The sequence below is a fragment of the Gavia stellata genome, chromosome 9 (genome assembly GCF_030936135.1).
Source record: "Gavia stellata isolate bGavSte3 chromosome 9, bGavSte3.hap2, whole genome shotgun sequence".
NCBI classification, from domain to species: domain Eukaryota; kingdom Metazoa; phylum Chordata; class Aves; order Gaviiformes; family Gaviidae; genus Gavia; species Gavia stellata.
In genome coordinates this window covers 8,157,301-8,177,502 of record NC_082602.1, presented here as the reverse complement: position 1 = coordinate 8,177,502, position 20,202 = coordinate 8,157,301, and the positions used below count along the sequence as shown (strand labels likewise).

The window sequence follows — 20,202 nt, the reverse complement described above, 5'->3', positions numbered from 1 at the left end:
TCCTGCGTGGGTCAGCAGATACCCATGAGCAAACCGAGCTGGATCTGTAGCAGCGGTGCTTCCTCAGGTGCCAAGCTGGGGTAAAATACATCGTCTTCATGTTGCCTTGAAAGCCAGGTAAAACGGAACTCTGAGTAATAAAAATTGTTTATTGCAGTCGAGCAGAAGCCTGCGGTCCAGAGCAGTGAGTGTGTACTGATGCCACCTACAAAACTTTGGTTTGGCCACTTTTTTTATATATATATACATATATATATATATAGTGGTTCATCACCTGTAATACATGGGAAGTGCATGCAATATACAGGAGACGTACCCTTTATTTACATCATCTGCAGCAGGTTGGTTATTGGTCTGACTGACACACACTGGGGAGAAAACGTCTTTTAGTAGTGCTTTTTCGGGTTCTCGATGGGGTGAAAGGAATTAAAGGAGGTCCAGAGTTAACACATGTTGGCAAAGAAGCTGCGCATACCCCCATTGCACAGGTCCTTTCCCCACGCCTGAGGAGGTCTCCTACATCCCAGGGAGGCAGGCGGGTTTTCCTTAGCTTTGCTGAGGATGTGCTGGCTGCTGTGTTTTCCTCCCGTTCCCCCCCACCTGGGGACAGCCTGCCAAGTGATGGCCTGTCACACTGGGAAAACGAGGGGGTGTATCAGACAAAAGAAACCAAGAGGAAAAGCAGCAAAAAGCCAGGGGGGGTTAACAGTTGGCCTTGCGAAGCTGCACGTCTGTAGGGTGTAAGAACACTGCCAAATACACGTGATCCAAGAGTTTTAACACAATTTATTTTATGCTTAAATAATCAACTAGATCATCCAGTGTTTGTTGTTTTCATACATATGTAATTAGAGCTATTATCAATGAATGCTGTTTCCATATGAATATAATCAACAAATTAAAGTATTTCACCAAAACCCAAATAAAAATGCCCTTTAAAACACAGCAGCCTTAACAACCTAATATTACACTGCTAGGATGATTACAGATGATTGGCTTACTGAAAGATTCTACATCTTATAGCCAGTACACAATACAGTAATAATTTTACAGCGTGCTGCCAGTCTATTAGCTACTAATTTCTCTTCAGTTCATTTAAAAATATCCCAAACTTGTGCTCCTTAGAGCACCAACCCACTTCTAAAGCTGCAAGCATTACCCCCGTTATAAAGCGAGAACAGATAGCACCCCCCTCCCCATAATGCAACTACTGTATATGTTATGGGTTTTAGGTCATTTCATTGAAAAATTGGCAACAGCAACAAATATTAGATGAAGGGCTTTGTGTTTACAGATAAAATCTTACTTTTCATGTTGCGGTATAGTGTTTGCAAAACTGGAAAAGATTTAATCAAAATAAGGTGAAACACATGCATCAAAATATTAGTACTCTGAAGAAAAATTTTCACAGAACTACAGAATTCCTCATTTTAGGAATCATTTAAATTTGCAGCAGATTTTAAAGATTTTTTTAAAATCAAGCTAGCGTTTTTGCATATACAAACATTATAATTGCTAATATACAAGAATCTGTGAAGATACACCCAGAATATCCCTGTAGGTGCAGCCATTTGAGACACCTAGCCTGCTCAATGCATTTGCAATATTCTGTTTGTGATCGAAAAGGCAGTGCCTTATCAACGTTTATTCTATTTTGTTAGAATTTATACAGTGTTATTTATTTACAGCAAAACTATTGATGTTTAAAAAAGAAACAAATAGTGTTTTATACCCTGACAGTTTGGGTCCAAGAAAAATAAGGCGAGCTGTTGTGGATTTTAGTATTTTTTTAGTGTCTGTCCATGGTTTAACCATTTCGTCTTCGTACATCCCCTCTGGCCACAGGAATTTATTTCTTTTGAGATGACATCAAACTGTTGAAAGAAGCTGTTAACAGCATGGCATCTTGTATATACACTGCATTGGTAGCTGCGCACCCTCCAATCCTGTGAATGAACGTGAATTTCCATGCTCTGTAAATTGGCTCATGCTAAATTAATTTTTTTTGTTTTTGCATAAAAACCATGCGGTTAATGTGTGGAAGCAGCAAACACACGCACACTTTTATAGGTGAAGGTTTAATTCCTGTTGATTTTTCTTCCATGAGCGTCCCTCTAGAATACTGGCAGTAAAAGCACACAGTCCTATGGAAAGAAAAGATAGCACAAATCATTTCAGAGTATCTTGTTAGAATCAATTTCTTGCTTTTCCCTGACTAAGCAGAAAAGTTCTAATTGGCATTATGGAATTCTGCAATAGGATAAATCACACAATTTCTGGGCAGGTAATGACATTAGCTGAGCTCCCAGCATGAAGGGAAAACGAAGCCGCAGATGTCCACATTGCTCGTGAACTGGTTTACAAATACGTTTGCAACTCGCTGCATTTCATCACCCCAGACAAAGTACCATCTCATCAGATCCCATGATGACAAGGAATAGGTCCTCTCCCTAACAGAAGAAATAGCAGCATCTCCAGAACGAGAGAGCTGCTGCTTTCACAGCACATTTTTGTTTATTGTTTGCAAGCATCCCCACAGTGGTGGAAAACCTGCACTCTTTGCACATCCACCTCTGCCAGTTGCTCGGGGAATGTGACCGAGAGAGCCAGGAATGCGGAGTCCAGCTTTTAGGAGGCTTCGCAAAGGACAAAGCAAGGAAGAGGAGCAGCCCCATCCATCTCCCACCCGGCTCGCGTGAGTGGCACTGAGGAGACAGGGGGTCCAGCTCCTGCTCTCTCGCCCATCCAAAAACAGTCACGCAGCCATGCACATAAGGGCAGCAAGTTTGTTACATCTGTTGTACAACAGCGATGCCTTGCAGCAAGGAGGCAGGAAGCAGAAATACAAACACACCGGCGAACGGGAGCTGGGAGACCTGCGGGCTCCCCAGCACCTGGGCACAGGGAAGCCTGTTTAGGAGCACGGCTTGCGCAGCGCCTGCGGGATTCAGGCTGGCATGGACATGTCTGTTTACTAATCAGGTCACAGGTCCACGCGCATTCCCCAGGAGCACTCGCACTCTCCTTCTATGCTAAAACAATCTGTCCTTGCCCACATCTACGGTTGTCAAATCTATCCTGCTACTAAAAGCCGCCTATTCACGTTGCAGTGGTCATGCCGGCTCGCACAGTGCCGTCCTGCAGAATTGCATGCAAAAGTGCTTGGCTTTTCCTTTCAACCTCTATTTCGCAATGGGTTTATTTGCAATTGTGACAAAGATATTTTTACAGTAAAATCTAGCTAACATTGTGATTTTTTTCAAACATTCAAAGGAAAAGCCACACCTCTGCCTCCCAAACAGGATTTTTTGTCTTTTGTGACTAAGAAACAAACTGTTTTTCTATCAGAATCCCCTGTCTGTGCAAATACATCTCCTTCTGCATTCAAATAAAATGTTTTCAATAGGCTCTTGACTGGGCTCACAATTACTTAATGCACATTTGGTCATGCTTATCACATCAAAGTTTGGACCACAGAGATTCATCTTACAGGATGAAGTTCCCCCCTGAGCAAAGGCTTATTATCTAAGGAAGACTCTCTCCAAGCTCCTCAGGGGCTCTAGCACGGAAGAGTTGCTTACTGGAAATCACAGAAGAAATGCATCAGCAGTCATGGAAACAAATCTGGTTCTGAGGAACTCAGACTCTGGCTTTCTGAACGTCAGAATATGTTTCATAGGTTAGGCAAGGACTGCCTTATTAATGCCATTTTATTTTAAAATGAAACGCTTCTCCCTTATCCCCAATGTGTGTTGCATCACGCTTGCATGCCAGCAGGCTCTTTATCTGCACTGCTTAAGGGGTTCAATGCCCCATCTTGCCTTCAGTGCCTTTGAATTCACAAATTTCCATTCGTTTCCCCCTGCAGATTGACAGTGGAGAAGCATGGGAGCCAACTTGGGACACAATTTCATACAAGCAGCGCCATCCCTTTGGCTTGCTTTCCTCCCCTATCTTTGAGCTCCATGAAGGAGAAAGACGTGCCAAAAGAATCACCTCCCTTTTCAAAACGTTAAATATTTTATGAGTATGTTGAGCAGCAAGCCACATGAAGCGGTATCATTCTATTAGCACACATGGGAGGGCTCTCAATAAAAGCAGGAATTCAGTGTTTATGCTAGGTGGACGCAGTAGGTGCCTACCAGATGCTGAAAGCACGCCAGTTGCCTCGCAGCCTTGTTCCGCAGGGCTTGATCCTGTAAAGCCCTCAGCTAGATCCCACACACCGAGTGCCGCTGGTCTCAAATGGCACAACTCACCCGCACAGGAAGCCCGTACGGCCAGGCGGCTTTAGGGGCTACCTTACATTACAGCAGTTGGAAGGGACTAGTGACTCAGGAGAGAGGCTGCTTCTCCCCTTTACCTCCACATCACTATCCGGTATGTTTTCCAGGTCCTGTTTATCCTGCTCTTAAATCCTACAGTCAATCCTATACCAGATGTATGGGAAAAGGATAACAACACATAGACTTGCACTTCATAAACTCTTCCCCTGCACAATTCCTAAAGTCCACCAAAGCTAAGAAAAGTTTTGAGTAGAAAAGAGACATGAACATGGTAAACATACACACTTGAAGCCATGACTGACTGACCAGCATTGACAGACACAGACTGGCTCCTCCCATATTTACAGGCACATTTGCTGTGTGACTACAGCTGTGTGATTGAGACAAAGCAACCTCCAGCTTCACGGTGCTCCAGCACGCCGTTACAGAGCCACTGTAGGGGTCTCTTAGTCTGTGCATTTGGTTTTAATTTGGGAAGCCCTTATATTGTCAGCTGCTGTTTTGTTACGATCATTAAGGCTGGATCAATAAAATTCACAAGAAAGAGTTGGTAAGAATTATTTGTTGGCAAATATTGAGACACTTCACTGGCTCTAACAAGGACTTCGACTTGCGTAACTGCCCTCAGATCACATGCCTGATGGTGGAAGAAGCCTTTCACTCCCAGTAGATTTACTTGTGTGCAGCTCCTTCACTATGTGTGTTTAAGTAGACTTTTAGGAGTAGAAAGTGCCTGTGGATTGCAGACACTACACTTTCTGAAACTCCCAAAAATCTTACATGTGCCTCAGTATTGCTTTGCTTTATGTACCAAGGAGTAAAGCTCTGTTTCTATACATGAACTCAAGGCCGTTTTCTTCTTACAAGATCAAGGGCCATCTACTCAGCTCTGCAGCTTGAAAACAATGTCAAGGTAGCAGAAGGCAAGCCATTGCGCAGCCCAGGTGCTAGCACCTGTGCTGCCCAGCACTGTGCTGGCAAAAGGCTTTAGCAATGGAAGAAAATTGATCACACTGACCGTTCAGTGGTCGGCTTTCATGAGTAACTTTTCTTCTCCACGTGTCTGACTTCTTTCTTTGTCTTAACCTTGTAAGCTTCTCCCTGCTTTAAAGGAAAAGTATAAACATTAACATAGTCTGCGGAGAGTGCTCGTAATTACAAACCTGCTTCCAAAACAGGCTCCACATTTTGCTGTAACAGGGTAAGTAAAAAGCAGTTAAATCTCATTAACACTTTATTTCAAAGATACACACAATCTACTTATCCACTCTGCTGAGCTGCAAAAGCACAGGCCTGAAATATCATCTTCAAGTAGAAAACACAGGTCTACAATTTCAGCACAACCCCTGGGTTGCAGTGCCTGGCTGGCAGCCTCGGCAGAGCTCCTGCCATCAACTGCAGTGGGATTCAGAGCCACCGTCAAGGAAAATCACCTTTCCCAGCTGGCCTCCTGGGTCAGCTGAGATCAGCGGACATTTCCAACAGCATAGGCCATGGCTGCTGTTATGATGTTTCACAATGTCTGTGCTTTAAAGTGAGCAGGTTAGTAATGGAATAAAGGGAGGAGGAAGAAAGCCAGCAAAACCACCACCAAAGCAGCGCAGAAGTAAAACCAGTGACAGTCACAAGCAGTGCAGGTTTCAGTAGCTTTAAAACAGCAAACCCCAAAATAAAGTTCATCTTTGCTCATTAAAAGTAGCTCAATAATCATCTAAAAATAAATACTCCAGTAATCACAAGCCTCATTCACATCAGGGAAAGGCATCTGTTTATGTGTAGTTATTGGCAGAATTTACCCCTCAGGTGATCTGCATTGATGTATTTGTAACTATTTGTAGTTTCCGACTAATCTAATCTGGTGCAGCAAATTGAAAATGTTTCCCCTTTGCTGGGCAGGATTTATTTTTTCCCTGATAAAGGACTATGAAAGAAGGGATAGAAATATGTTTGTTTCAACCCTCCTGTTTCTGTGTCATCATCCCCCTGCCTTTTTTTTCTTTTTTTTTTTATGACCAGCCGACAGAGAGTATTTGTTATCTCTGTTTCTGAATCTGTTTTCACTCAGGCAAAAATTCCATTAACTGCAATGACAACTTCACTGGAGCACAGACCTCCCAGGGCCATGCGCTGGGGAACAAGGCATGAGCTCCCCTGAAGCCATTTGTCTCCAGAGGTGCTGCCCGTTCCCCCAAGGCCTCCTTGGGACAGAGGACAGCTCGAGGCACAGCGTGCCCGCAGCTGCCCGTAACCCCAGAGCCCCCTGCAAGAGGGGCTGAGGCGTGCTGGGGCACGACAGGCCTGCCCTTCCTGCTGCCCTCCCTTCTTTTTGGGGGTGCTGAAGCTGGGCACAGTCTGGCCCTGCATAAGGGCTTCCAATTTTAACTGCCAGGGACAAAATCCTGTCTTGGCGCTAGCTTGTACAGGATACCATTGCTTGGGTATGTTCACGTTCCCCCGAATCCTGCAAACCCTCAGTCACTAGGCACAGGGGTGTTATGCAGGTGAGTGAGAGACTGGTGGGGACCAGACTGCAGCTCATTCCTTTGGGCTCGTGAAAAAGCAACATACTTCACCTACGGGTGTAAGGCACAAATTCTGCAAGGGCTTAACCAAACCCACATACACAGCTCATCCGGATGGCACGAAACAGGCCCCAAACCTATGGTTTAAGCCTGCTGCCGTTACACAGAAACAGACCTTAATGCTTCCGTGCCGACAGCGTTCAGCTGGGCCCCTTTGACACAGCCCCTGTCTGCACACAGAGAGACCCCTGCCCTGTTACCCAAACGCACAACTTGTCAATAACTGCAAGCACCGCACTTTGCCAAGGCTTCTTGTTAAATGCAAACCTCCAGCCCTTTAGCAGCGCTTTCTAGCAGTCAACACAACCCTCCGCATCTACTGTTATTTCCTGGTAGGCCCCGTTCCATTACCATTTCACCAACTTTCCTCTCATGGGGGATAACAACGCGTCTTACTACCTTCCGGGTGATCTGTGGGAAGCAATACATGAAAAGTATCGATTTTTTTTTCCTAGATTCTAAAGGGAGAAAATATGTTAAAAGAAGTTACTTGAATGCAAAGACTCAGAGCAGTGATGTAATTCATGATTACTTTTCTCGTGATGACGTTGCCTTCTTCGTCGGTAAACTGTTCCTCTGTTACAGATTCACCAGGAATGTTTTTTGCTTCCTCACCCTAAAGAACGTGTTATAAGATTAGCGATACAGCCTATATTCTGCCAAACCCACACATATTTCCACACCAATCCAAGCAACAAGCACATGCGAGCTTCAACTTTATGTAACAGTTTGCTTTATGTCACACAAATAGTATGAAAACCTTGCTCATTTAGCATGCCAATACCTGTGCATTTATTCTACAGAATGTGTCCTTAAAGCCTGTAGTGAGCTTCTGGCACATTGCTCTTATTAACTAATTCATGACATGAAGCTTTCTGGGCAACAAATCATCTTGCGGTCAGTCTGAGTCCTATGAGGCGGAGGCACAAATTCACGATGATACAATCTCTAATCAGAGATCCATTAGCTTTTCACAGCTTCTCAGCGCCCAGCGCACACAGAAACATGGTCTAACAGCAAAATAAGGTGGTGGAAATTTGGGATTTAAAAAGGTAGCTCTGCCTATAGCTTACTAAACACAAGATCTTAAACACACGCACAAAAGACAAGACTTTTCAGTATTTACAAAATGGAGAAAGGTATCTTACGTGACACTTTTCCTGGCATGGTGATGCCTGCCAACCTGCCGAGGAGCCTCAGCAGCCTGGTGCACGTCTTACTGAGGTCAGCAGCACTCCAGCCATCGCTTCTTGTAGTACCAGCAATTTATAGGACCAGCATAAACAAACGTAGAAGCAGTTCCCTAACTGCTACGCTAGTGACTTCATACCGCCACAAGAATTATTGTTCAAATTATAAAGAAATGATGTTACTTTAGAGTCTAAGGCTAGCTGGCAGTCACGAACTTATGTTCCAGAACAACTTTGACAATTTTACCTCAAAGTCACGTTTCCAAACCCGGGTGCTGAAGCAAGCACTGCATTTGATGCTTCAAAAATACCCATCGTCTGTGCTTATTTATTTCATATAAAAAACCCCAAATATAATCACAATGTTGCTGGCCTACGTATGAAAAATTTCCACATGTAAACAAATAATGCTTTAAACAAACAAACAAAAAAAATCCTTAAAAATTTCTTCTCCCCTCACCCTCAACCCACTATGGAAAAAATGGCAACTAGAGAGAGGAAGCAGAAAGAAACATTTTATAAAAGATGTTATATCAATATTAACCACAAAAAAATAATTGAAATGAAATTATTAGAGCTCAACATCAAGCTTTCATAATGCTTCCACGTACTAAGCAGCACAGGGCAAATATAATTCCTATTTACTGTGGTCTATATGCTATGTAGTTGTCTGCATAAGCTCCTGGCACTGCTCTATAATGAACAAAGATAGTGATGCCATACTTATTTTTTTTAACCGTTTTCCCTACAAACGCATTTCTCGATATGTACATTATAACATTAGGTTTGTATGCTATTTCTAAGCTCTAAACCAAACAGACCTTGTCTTTTGTTTACAAGCCACTTGCAGTCTTTTCTATAGCCTAGCTTTTCCATTTTGTTTTAGAGGGATTGCAGCAGGCAGAAGCCGGAGGGGAGTACTGAAGAGCAGAGCCCAGCTCTGCCGCTAACCGAGGCCCCAGTCAGCATTTGTCATTATTCAGAAGCGCAGAATTTTTGCTTGTTTCCTATTGAAAGCTGTATGAAAATCACTGCTTGATAATTAAGTAATTAAACAGCTTTGGACATTCTACATCTCTTTTTCCCCACGCTTTCACAGGCTACATATAAACTGTAAAACTTGTTGAACTTTGATGCTTCAGGAAGCAGCACTGAGAGAAGGGCAGGCTCCACAGCCAGGCGGACATCACTGCGTAGGGACGTAATGCTGAGGTCCTGCGTCTGAGATACACCTAGGGCTGAAGGGACCTAGCTGAGGTCCCCCGGCCTGGGAACGGTGGCATCCCTACAAGAAGCACAGCAGAACAAACGACTGCTGAAGCCTTCAGATGGAGCCCGGGCTGGGCCCATACAATTCATTCCCCAGAAGGACTCTGCTGAGGGGTCATGGGAAGGAGAAATTATATACCTTCCTAAGCACTGATGTCAGGCTATGTGCAGGAGGAGGGAAGTAAGAGGCTGGACCCCTAGTGAGCAGGGCCCCAATGACGGCAGCCTGCTCCTTCCTTTCTCATGAGCGAGACAGCAGAAATGAGAATGGCACGGGGACTGCTGCTGCGGCAGCGGGGCGATGACTGGGTAAAGGTTTTGGGAACTGAAACCTGTGGGATTTCCTAGCCACAATGAAACAGGGGGAAATACTGATTCTGGAGACTTAATATTTAATCAGAAGCATAGCAGATGGGGAACTAGCTGCACAGTTTCTTTCCTGGCCGCCCACCCGTGGGCTCAGAGGCTCCCAGCAGGCTCCCCTGCAGTGCCCTAAGGGACAGGAGGAAACCCTGGCCTAGACGTCCCTCCCACCCCGTGGAGCACAGAGGTACGGAGAAGTTCCCTCTCATGAACAGGATCTCCAAAGTCACTACCATAAAAACCATGAAAAACAGAAATAAAACAACATGGCCAGTAGCAAGGTCACCAGACTACCTGGCATGCCAATACTGCTTGCATGTACTGGTCCTTTGACTCCTTACTGCTGCTATGAGCAAGGTTGTTCCTTCAAATAAGTTACTGAGATTTACTGTGTTCAGCTTTAAAATGAAAAATGTATTGATGCACTGAAAGATGTCTCTTGAAAGAAAATGCAGTTGTAAAGGTATGGTGAATCTTGGTTTTTAATTAGCTACATGCTCCTTTAAAGTACAGTTTAAGGATAAAAGCTGTAAATACTCAGCAGTCAGCACGTATGAAATCCAGCTTTCACAATTCTCTTGCTGGTGGGTAGTTAAACAAATTGCAGGAGGGTTCACAATTGGCAGGAGGTAGATCTGATTTACTAACATTTCTAATCCTATGCAGTTATAAAGGCAGATGTTTGCTAGGAAAAAAAAAAAAACACCCTTACCCACTTGCAGTTTTACTTGTCAGATCTCAAACCAGCTTTGGGTTAGAGTGGCACATTAGATGACCTTGTCCACTAAAGCTGTTTTTTAAACACAAAGCTGGTGCATCTACATCACAGCTAAAGAATAAAATTCTTTCTGCTGCATCATACTTATGTGGGCTTCATTTTACCCTTGACCAGTTGAAATCACTGTCACAATACCAAGAGCTTTAGAACGGCAGGGAGAAAACTTAATACTGCGATTACTGGAAGCTCGGTTATATCCCTGGGACTAAACCATACAAAGGCTGCAGTCTGCAAGCCTCAGCCCCAGAACATGCCAGGAAGCTTTGCACAGCAGAGTGCTTTAATGTCACCCTGCTCGCTGGAGTGTAGTCCTGCCAAAACCAGCTGGTATCCTCTCTCTGCTGCTCTCCAGGGCAGGAGAAGCAAAGAGCAGCTTCCTCAAAGTCTTCCGCCAGCTCCACTGATTTTCTTAACAGTTATTTGCAGATTATGGGTGTTCCCAGGGACCTCCAGATAAATGGAGTTATACAGTCGGTGCTGCAGTATTGTGCCAAAGTTCACTGCAGATTTGTCAGAGCTCTGGTTTTCTTTCATGTTTGTTTTGTTACTAGAGGGATAATAGTCCCTTTTATGTCTCCTGTACATCTAGTGTTGTTGTAACAGTGAAGAAAAAAGGTGCGGCTGGATGTCTCTTACGCAGATGGATAAAAAGGAATTTAAAAGCAGACGGAAATAAGCAAGATGGAAAGATCCTAAATATTTAATTTCGCCAAAGACCAGGGGCAATGCTGCAATGGGAACAGGAGCTGCGCAGAGTGCTCAGACCTTTTTTCCTTACTGGCCTAAGCCACCATCAAGACATAATCCTTTCAGTCTCAAGATCATATTCTTGTAATGCATAAACAGCAGCTGCGCCTCAGTCTCCTCGGGGTCTCAAGCCTCTGTGGCAGTGGCAGTAGAAACAAACATCTTTCATTAAGGTCATTTTCATTAGTGAGTTCTGCCTGCTCAGGGAGACCTTATTAATCAGATGCCACAACTCTCTGCCTGCGCCTCTGCTGAGTCTGTACTTGCTTGTTTGCAGATGTATTGCTAAAGCCATGGGGGGGGGAACCCCCAACAAATCAACAGGCAAACCAAGGAGACCTGAAAGGAAATGGTGCTACAAACGGGGCAGAGTACAGTCCAATACTGGGAGCTGGTTCAGAGGTCTGTTGCATGGAGGACAACATGATGAACAGACCTTGTAACAGCACTTGTAGTCTGTGTTTTAGTTTACCTCTGTGTTATCTTACTGAGGCCCAGCAGCTCTGGGGCGAGGGCACTGGCAGAGCAGAGCGATTCTGCTGCTCTCCCAGCCTGTCAGGGACTGCAGTGGAGAGGCTGTGCCCAGCTGGATACACAAATGGAAATGCTTCCCATGTGCCTTATGTGGGGCACAGGCCTTTAATTCTTCTCACCTACAGGATGGCCACATTTTTACTTTCCATAAGTTTCCTCTGAATAATAAGATCATGAAAGCTGCTGGTTCTAGTTTTGACTGACTGCTACTCAGGCTCCCATGCCACTCCTCCAGTGCAGGCTGAACAAAAGCCTCTGCAATCAGTAATGGGGGGTTTCATGGACAAAATACATGGAAAGAGACAATTTAATAGAAATTGGCAAGAAATAACAAAAGTACAAGATAAAAAATGGCATCAGATTTGAATAACCCCTGCTTAAAAATCTATTTAAATTTCCATTACAAAATTCTACCATAAACCTTTTGGCAAGAATCTTACACTAAACAGTTTTTGCCAAAAATTTGTACCCATGAAAGATTTAACAACCTCTGAAAAAGCATGAAGAATTAGACACTGATTTCTGTCATGACTGAATAAAAGGAGCTTTGGATCAGGTTCTGAATGTGCACATTGTGGCAGCACTCTTATTTTTCCCTTGTGTGCTAATTGCTTGCATTCCTGCACTACCATAAACCCCCGTTTCTTTTGCAATGCCCATCCCATCAATCTGCCACGTGAACAGAAGAGGGGAAAGGAAGCAAAACCAAAAACATCTGCACTACCTTGAGGTTAGAATAAGATCCTATTACATGTGGAAATGGGCATCAGTCCTTGCTTGTCTGGTTTTATGGGCTCAGCCCTCTGAAGTGCTAAATCCCATGGGAATGTGCTCGAGAGTGCTGAACACTTGACAGGATTCAGCTTTCGGATTGCTGGGAAAATACCTCCGGGGGAGAGAAAAGCCTTTCTCCATATTTGGGCCAGGACAGAGAACTAAGGTAGCAGTTAAACGGAAATAATAGTGTTAGCAATAATGCAGAATGACACTGAAAGGAAAAACAAGTTGGGAAAGAAGAACAAAGGTAATGAAGCAATTCAGCCCTGACAGCAGCTGTGGAGGCACATAGCAAAGCCTTTTTTCCACAGGACTCAATTTATCCTCACGGTTTTGGCGTTACCAAACTTCATCCCTGCAGGCTACATGAGCACCTCTGTTGCTTTTAATGCAACACGCAAGCAGTAATGAATATACGCTACGGTAAAACAACAGAGCTCCCATGTGCAGCTCTGCCCAGCCGAATGTCCAATTGCACCCTTGTCGCCTCCCTGCTGCTGTTGGCACAAGCTGGCAGAGCGGGCTGACGGCACGGGCACAGCACTGCCATCCAGTTATGAAGCCTGCGCCCAGGTTTTTCAGATGTTCAAAACAGTTTTTATTCCAGAGAAGGCAAACTCAATGAAGATTTCTAGGGCTGGCTCCTAAGTAACCATAACATAAGATGGTATAGCATAAGTATTCCCACGGTCCAGGGGTGACTGCAGGAAAGCACTGTGGCATTTCATCGTCAGTGTGTGGCAGGCTTGCTGCCCGGGGGATGGCAGAGCTGGAGGGAAAATGTCCCTGCCTCCTACTCTGCATTGCCCCTTAACAACTATTTGGCTAGCCAGGAGTCTCAGAAAACACACCAGTAGAAGGAGAGCCCGATTTCCCCCTCGCTACTGCTCCATGCAAAGCGATGCCAGCCCTGCTCCGTGCGGGCCTTGGAGAGGGGCACTGGGGCTGTGGGATCGGGCACAGCACCTGCTCAGCGGGCACTCAGGCACTGGCAGGTGAGACCCTGCTGCTCCCGACCGCTGCTCAGGGCCCTGCGGCAGAAACACAGGAGTTACTTTTATTCTGCAGGCTGAGCGCTTTGCTCCATGCCGCTGAGCACTATGTCCTGAGACCTCTTCCCTAACTGAGGAGCTGTTCCTCAGCTTGTGCATGCTCTCGCAGTGATTTCAGTTCACCCAAACTGAACTTCTGCTCCCAGGAATGTGCAGAAATTGAAGTCCAGATCCCTACCAATGTTAAAGCTCGATTCTTCCATTTCGTACCACCATTTCATGAACTTTACATGATCAAAATATACCTATTGAAATGGTTGTTTCCACTATCAAACTCTTTCTCTAAAAGGCCTGAGGATTGCTGCTTTGAAAATTTTTCTTGTTCTGTTTTAAGCTTGTCTTCAGATGCAGAGTGGGGGATAAAAAAGAAGCTATAAATCATCAGAAAATGACAGAAGTATCACATGTATTTTCCAATCAAGAGACAGGTACAGCTCTAATCCAGTTCAGATCAGACACGTTCCCAACAGAGCAGGTTCAGCCACCTCCATTCACCATGCAGACCCTCTCGACTGCATCTGCAGCAGCTGCAGATGACAACACTATATATGCTGCTTCACCATTGCTCTGTCAAAAGTTCAACCCCAAATTATATCACCACATTTAAAAGCAATTTTCTATGCCTCTCTCTAAACACAGTGGATGTACTTGGAAAGCAAGTGAAGGCTGTCTTTTACATACTTTCTCTTTTCTACTCCGACATTTCCTGACTCCAAACCAGTGGAGACTAAAATAGTTCAGAAATAGATTGGGTGAGGGACCTCAGCCACAGGCCACCTGTGCAGCCTTTAAAACTTTCAGCACACGGATACTTTATGTCTTACCAGAAACTCTCTTACAGCATTTGAGGGTCTGTGCCCTGTGGGCCATTGCCTGCAGGCCGCCTGCCCCATTTGAAAACAGGAACCACATTCCTGTTTCTGACCAGCCATGTCTTATCTGCAGAAGGAATTACTGATGAAGGGTTATACGCTGACCTGCCCAGGGCCTTTCAAGGAAGGCAGCAGGTTCCACCTGCAAAGATGAGGTATCAGACAAAATATTCACTTCTACTGAGCTCATTTTTGCAATTCCTGCCCTGTCCCAAATGGGAGCATGACTGGTATACTGAAGAAAATCAGGGTGAAGACAGTCAGAAATGTGATCCTGCTTCTTCTGTAAGTGTCTGTGTCTTGGACAGATCAGTAGCTGTGCAGAGCTGCCTATCTGCCATCCACATTACACAAAAGGTGCAGTGCCTGTCTGCATACTCTTCTCCACACAGCATGCAAGTAACAGCAATATAAATATGTGCCATCAGAGTGTCACGAATCATTCCTAAAGAACAATTATATCTTAAGCAAACTCAGCTAGTGCTGTAATAGCACTATGGTGGCTGGCTGACTTTTTCATGGCTTGACTACATGACTTTGTAATAAGAATCTAATAAATCCTGTAAGTTACTGAGGGATTAACATAATGGTTTCCGATGCAGAATTATTTTCTTATGGTATATGCTGCAGGCAAATAATGCCATACTATATGACCATACAAGAAAAAAATATGAGGGCAAATGCAATTATTTATATGACTATGTCATTGTTATCAGTATATAAAGTATATTGTGCTGTAAATAAAGGCCATCTGTAAATAAATATACTAAATAAAGCCTACTGAAGGCAATGCAAACACTTTTATTAACTTTGGTAGGTTTTAAATCAGGATCACCTGCTGTTTTGAGGAGGTTTTCCAGAACACATTAAGCACTTAGGACCACAAGTTTCAACCAGAGTACGTGGTTCTTACTCTCCTATGTCCCACTCATGTACATTCCTGCAATTTTTTAATTTGTAATTTAGGATTTTTTAAAGAAAACAGAAAAAAAGAAAAAATTGTCACCCATATCTGTCTGCAATTCATTTTGCTCTACATCAGACCAACACATGGCATCTAGCTGTAAGTCTTTAAGATGCCATGCAAAACAGTGGCAGTGAAGGACACAACACGCCATGCAGCACAGTTTTCCAGCAGGAGACAACCATAAACCTCTGGGTTAAGCAAGGAAAGGCCACCTAGCACTTGGTTATAAATACATACTGGCAATGGAAAGCACACTACCAGAGGGACTCCAGTATGCCAAACCTGACATTCTGACAAAGCAGTCCAAACCCACGTCCATGCCAACGTTGCCTCAGGAATGCAAATCAGAAAATACCTTCAGAATCAATCGCCGTCGATAAACTCTTGTAGTAATTCTCTGCTCTTCATCTGAGCTTGAACCGCTCTCAATCTCACTGTCACTGTCACTACACTCCTAATAAATGCAGTTTTAGTACATTTGAACAGCACATTTGCAAGACAGAACATGCTGATCAGGACTAGGAGAAGAAAACAGAGGTTATCATGGACAGTGTTTTTCCTGTCTCTATTATGTACATAATGACTCGCAGCTTTGCTCTTAAAGTATATGGTGGGAGGAGGCCTTTTTGCTCCTTGGCATGCTGTAGCTTGATAAGTATACTAGATATGGAATATCTCAGCAGCTCTTAAGTCTTAGAAAATGTGGCATTCCTACATCTTACATAGCTGTTACAAATTTTGTGTACAAAAAAACCTTGTCATAACTCCTTGCTTTTTTCTCCTCAAAAATTAATGCTTCAACAAATTGTATGGATTCACAAGGTATGGGAAGTGAATTCCCTCATGAGGAAGGAAGACAGTCACACAGAAAGATTCAGTGGAGCACCTCCACTAAGAAGATTACAAATAAACATTTTGAAGAACTTCTCCATGTCAATGGCTTTCCTGCTCAGTATTTATCTGCTTTTAAGTAGCAAAACTGTAATGTGAAGTACAATCATTCTGCATTTTTTAAGAAGGGAACTGGTAGACCTCAGCTTAGGGCAAGGGGGAACAGCCTGACGCTGGTCTCCGCTTGGTGCATGCAGGTGTCTGCTCTGTCCTGGCGCCCTCTGACAGCCCCAATGTTTTCCACTCCGAAACCCAAAGAGCTCCTTGGATTTGAGGCTGAGCAGCTCTGTGTGCATATGCCTGGCAGAGGGCTTCGTACCTATGTGTGTGATAGACACGGGGCACAGGCCCTTCTCATGTGATGTTTAGCTGAACCAACCTTTTTCTGAATAGAGAAATTTGAAAGTTTTCTCTATAATTACTCCACGACAGCCCAAAACTGATTTTAAGGTCATGAATAGTGGATATCGCTAACTGCATTTCTGTTTCTCTTTATGAATCTGGCCCAAGACAGTCCAAACAAGAAGCATTTCTCAGAAATGATGTGTAAAATAAGAGTAGGCATAGGTGGGTGGGTGGAGGAGAAAAAAGACTATATAAGAAAAAGCATTTAGGACAGGATGACAGCATTCATCTGCGTGTAAAGTCTCCTGCTGTCCTCTGACACCAGCCAAACACATAAACAAAAAAAATTATAATCCAACCCTATCCTGAAGAAGTAACAAGAAGCAGCAGAAAATTCCCAGAGGGCACTAAGGTTTTGGAGGAAAAGTTATTTTTAATAAAAAACTTCAAGTGCTTTATTTGTGATGGAATTGTGACACTGGGAGTCACCTCGACCACGTGGTGGACATCACCCTCTTTGGGATAATACAGCAACTGTACTGTGCTCCTCTCATTTAAAAAGATCACTGGAATCTGATGCTTGAGCATTCGTAGAGAATTGGATGGTCTACACTGTCACTGTGCTGCGTTTGTAAACTTTTGGGCATTTATGTGGACTGGGCATGAGGCCAACCATTTGCTTCATTCACGTCACCAGGCAGCAGCCCAATATAATTCGTCTGAGTTTCTCTCTTGTTGCAAACTGTGTGCCAAAACACTGATGCAGCCCTCACCCTGCAGGTGGATGACTATTGCTTCTCAGCTCTTTCCCAATGGGTCATAGAAAAAAATCTCTTATTTTGGGAAGTAATTTTATTTTGTTCCCCCTTTCTTTCCACAGAAATAAATCTGTTTCTTCCATACTTTTCTCTTTATGAAGCATTTCTGAAGAACGCCTTGCAGAGAGACTGCAGTTGAAATTCTGTTTTCATAACAGCATGTGAAGTGTCTCACCATGAATTGGACTATGTCAGTAATTTAACTATTGACTTCAAATTAGATTAGAGGATATTCTTGAAGAAATATTGACAAGATATTAGAAGCAATTCTTGTTGTCATTCTAACAAACACTGGTCTGTTACCCATCCAGGCTTTGTGAGAGACCCACATTTAGAAATGACATTGTTTTCTGATACCAGTTTATTCAAAGATCATGTCTAGAAAAAGACTTGTTATTTAGAAGATAAGATTATCACCCTGTACCAATAAAGCAAAAGTAGTGCAAAAAGCACACATAAGAAAAGCACGCACTTGTTCTTCCCAATCCACATGGGATATCCAGAAGTAAAGAGCACACAAAAAGCAGATGACAACTTATCTTCTCACTGATGGCAATCCAGAGGGGGAATTGCAGCACTGTTGCACACCCTCAGCACATTACAGTGTGCATCTACACTTATCCCTGTGTTTAAACTGAGCTGAATAATATCAGCCTAAGAGCCTGTCCCAAAGCCTACCGACACTAAAGGAACTCTGCCATCTGCCTTTAACTGCCTTTGCAGAAGGCTTTTACTTACATTTTTTAAGTATTCCAGTAATTAGTGAGCATTAGGAAAGATCTTCACTGCTTCAACTGTGTCACGAACTAATAACAAGATAATAACAATCATATGCTGCATAACTGCTGAGACTGATTATGTTACCATCTAAGAAAAGAACTCTAGGTTGTATAATCAAAAGAATAGTTTAAAATGAACTAATTTAAACCTGAATGATTTATTGCAGCCCACCACAGCCAACATTTTTATTGCGCTACAGTAACAAAAAAAAAGCTATATCATGTAGAAGCAATTCTACTGAAATACCTCACTTCCAGAAGTTATAATCTCGTCCTGTATTACGCCCAGAAAAAGACAATCTCAGCAGAGAGAGGAGCGTCGAAGAAAGTCTGCAGTTCCCTTTTTCAGCCTGGTTCCCTGCTGGCCCTGTGGTCTATTCCACGGCAACCCTCCCACGGCTGGGGTGCGAGGTGCACGCAGCTACAGGGCTTTAAGTCATTTTTTGAATCAACTTTACTTTTAAGCTTCAGGGAAATAAATACAAGCAACTGAGAAAGCTATTAAAATCTTCATCATCAGAAAACTTATAACTGAGATTCTGCAATTAAGGATGTGCAAGCCAGGCAAGGTAGAAACGAAGGGGAGCCCCTCTGCAGTATTTTAAGAAGAAAGAACTACCACCTGGAAAAGTGCTTTACACATTTGGAAATCTTTTGATTCCTTTTGGCTGGATACACTTTGGAGTTGGGATGAACGAGGCCATGAAACAATAAACATAAAGAGGAGATTAACTATTACCCAAAATTTATTTTTCTGCAAATTACCAGAGTAAAAAAATGCCAGGGGTGTTGGGGACAAGGAGCAGGATAAAGGCCAAAGAGTCCCTGTATCTCTTTGCTCACTTCAATGTCACTAAAACAGTGGAAACCAGTGGCATCACCTTACTAGAAACAGATGGAGGACAGCTGAGCTGTTTGGCACTGTTTGCACAGGTGGTGTGTCAGGGCAGGAAAAGGGCCTGTTCCCCAGCGATGCTCTGACCTCTTCCAGGGCTTGGGGCCAGTCAGGCAGAGGATTATGCTGCCCTGCTTGGCTCTTCTGCCGGCCCTGACTCCACCTCATTCTATTCACGCTGCAGAACATAAATTTCCACTAACCTCCATTTTTCTTAATTTAGCAATAAATAGAAAAGGCATAAAGAAGGATTAAAAAAAAACCCATGACAAACAACATTAGAAGTCTTACAAAAAATTATGTCAAGCAGTATGTCAAGCAATAGGGACTCCTCACACAGTTAATAATTACAGGACATACTGTACCTTCTGTTCAGACATTACTGCTCCCTCCTCCTCTTGGATGCTTGTTCTTGGCTTGCCATCCTCAGAAGTACTCCAGCTCATCTTCTTCACACTGACAGGCACAGATGTTTTGTTGCCTTCTGTTGTTGGCTTGCTAGTCTCTTCCAAAGATTTCTGATATGCTGTTGATGATAACGTTTGCTCATCAGTATCAGCTGGAATTTGGAGCTTTGTTTTCAGGGCTTCTTTGTCACTCTGTTTTCCCACATCATTTAAAGATTCCTGGATGTAAGATTTAGTTTTCGCCTCTGCTGTGGATTCGGAGAGGCTTCCATTTGTTTCTGGCTTCCCTGCTTCTCCTTTGACATATGAGGTAACAGAATCCCTACGTTGGTCCGAGCTACAAGAAAAAGAAAAGAATAGACAGCCGTTCAGTGCTTACATCACATGCAGAAGGGCAAAGCACTGAGCCTCTTACTGAGCCTTCCTTCATAGCACATACATTTCAGACAGAGAAAAGTAAAATTTTAAATTCAGCTTGCAAACATCAATCTAATAACCTTGTCTTCTGCATCATGGCATCTTTTCAGAAGCAACGAGAATATGGTGAGCACTGGAAACAAGGCCAAATACTTTCTGTTAATACCCTTCCACTTCCGGGGTGGGGAGGAGGCAGAAAAGAAAGAGAGAGAGAAAAACACACAAAACCCACC

The 20,202-nt window shown here is 43.6% G+C and overlaps 1 protein-coding gene across 1 annotated transcript in view; it reads right to left on the bottom strand.

Annotated features, from left to right (window-relative positions):
- Nucleotides 1–766: 766 nt before the first annotated feature.
- Nucleotides 767–20,202, bottom strand: part of ANK3 (ankyrin 3) — a 210,247-nt gene continuing 190,811 nt past the window's right edge. Inside the window, exons 42-44 of the mRNA XM_059821466.1 lie at nt 19,511–19,889; nt 5,305–5,390; nt 767–2,144 (exon numbers count right to left, since the gene is read on the bottom strand). Coding sequence (XP_059677449.1) covers nt 5,322–5,390; nt 19,511–19,889 — 448 coding nt within the window. The 3' untranslated portion in view covers nt 767–2,144; nt 5,305–5,321. The remainder of the gene's footprint in view (nt 2,145–5,304; nt 5,391–19,510; nt 19,890–20,202) is intronic.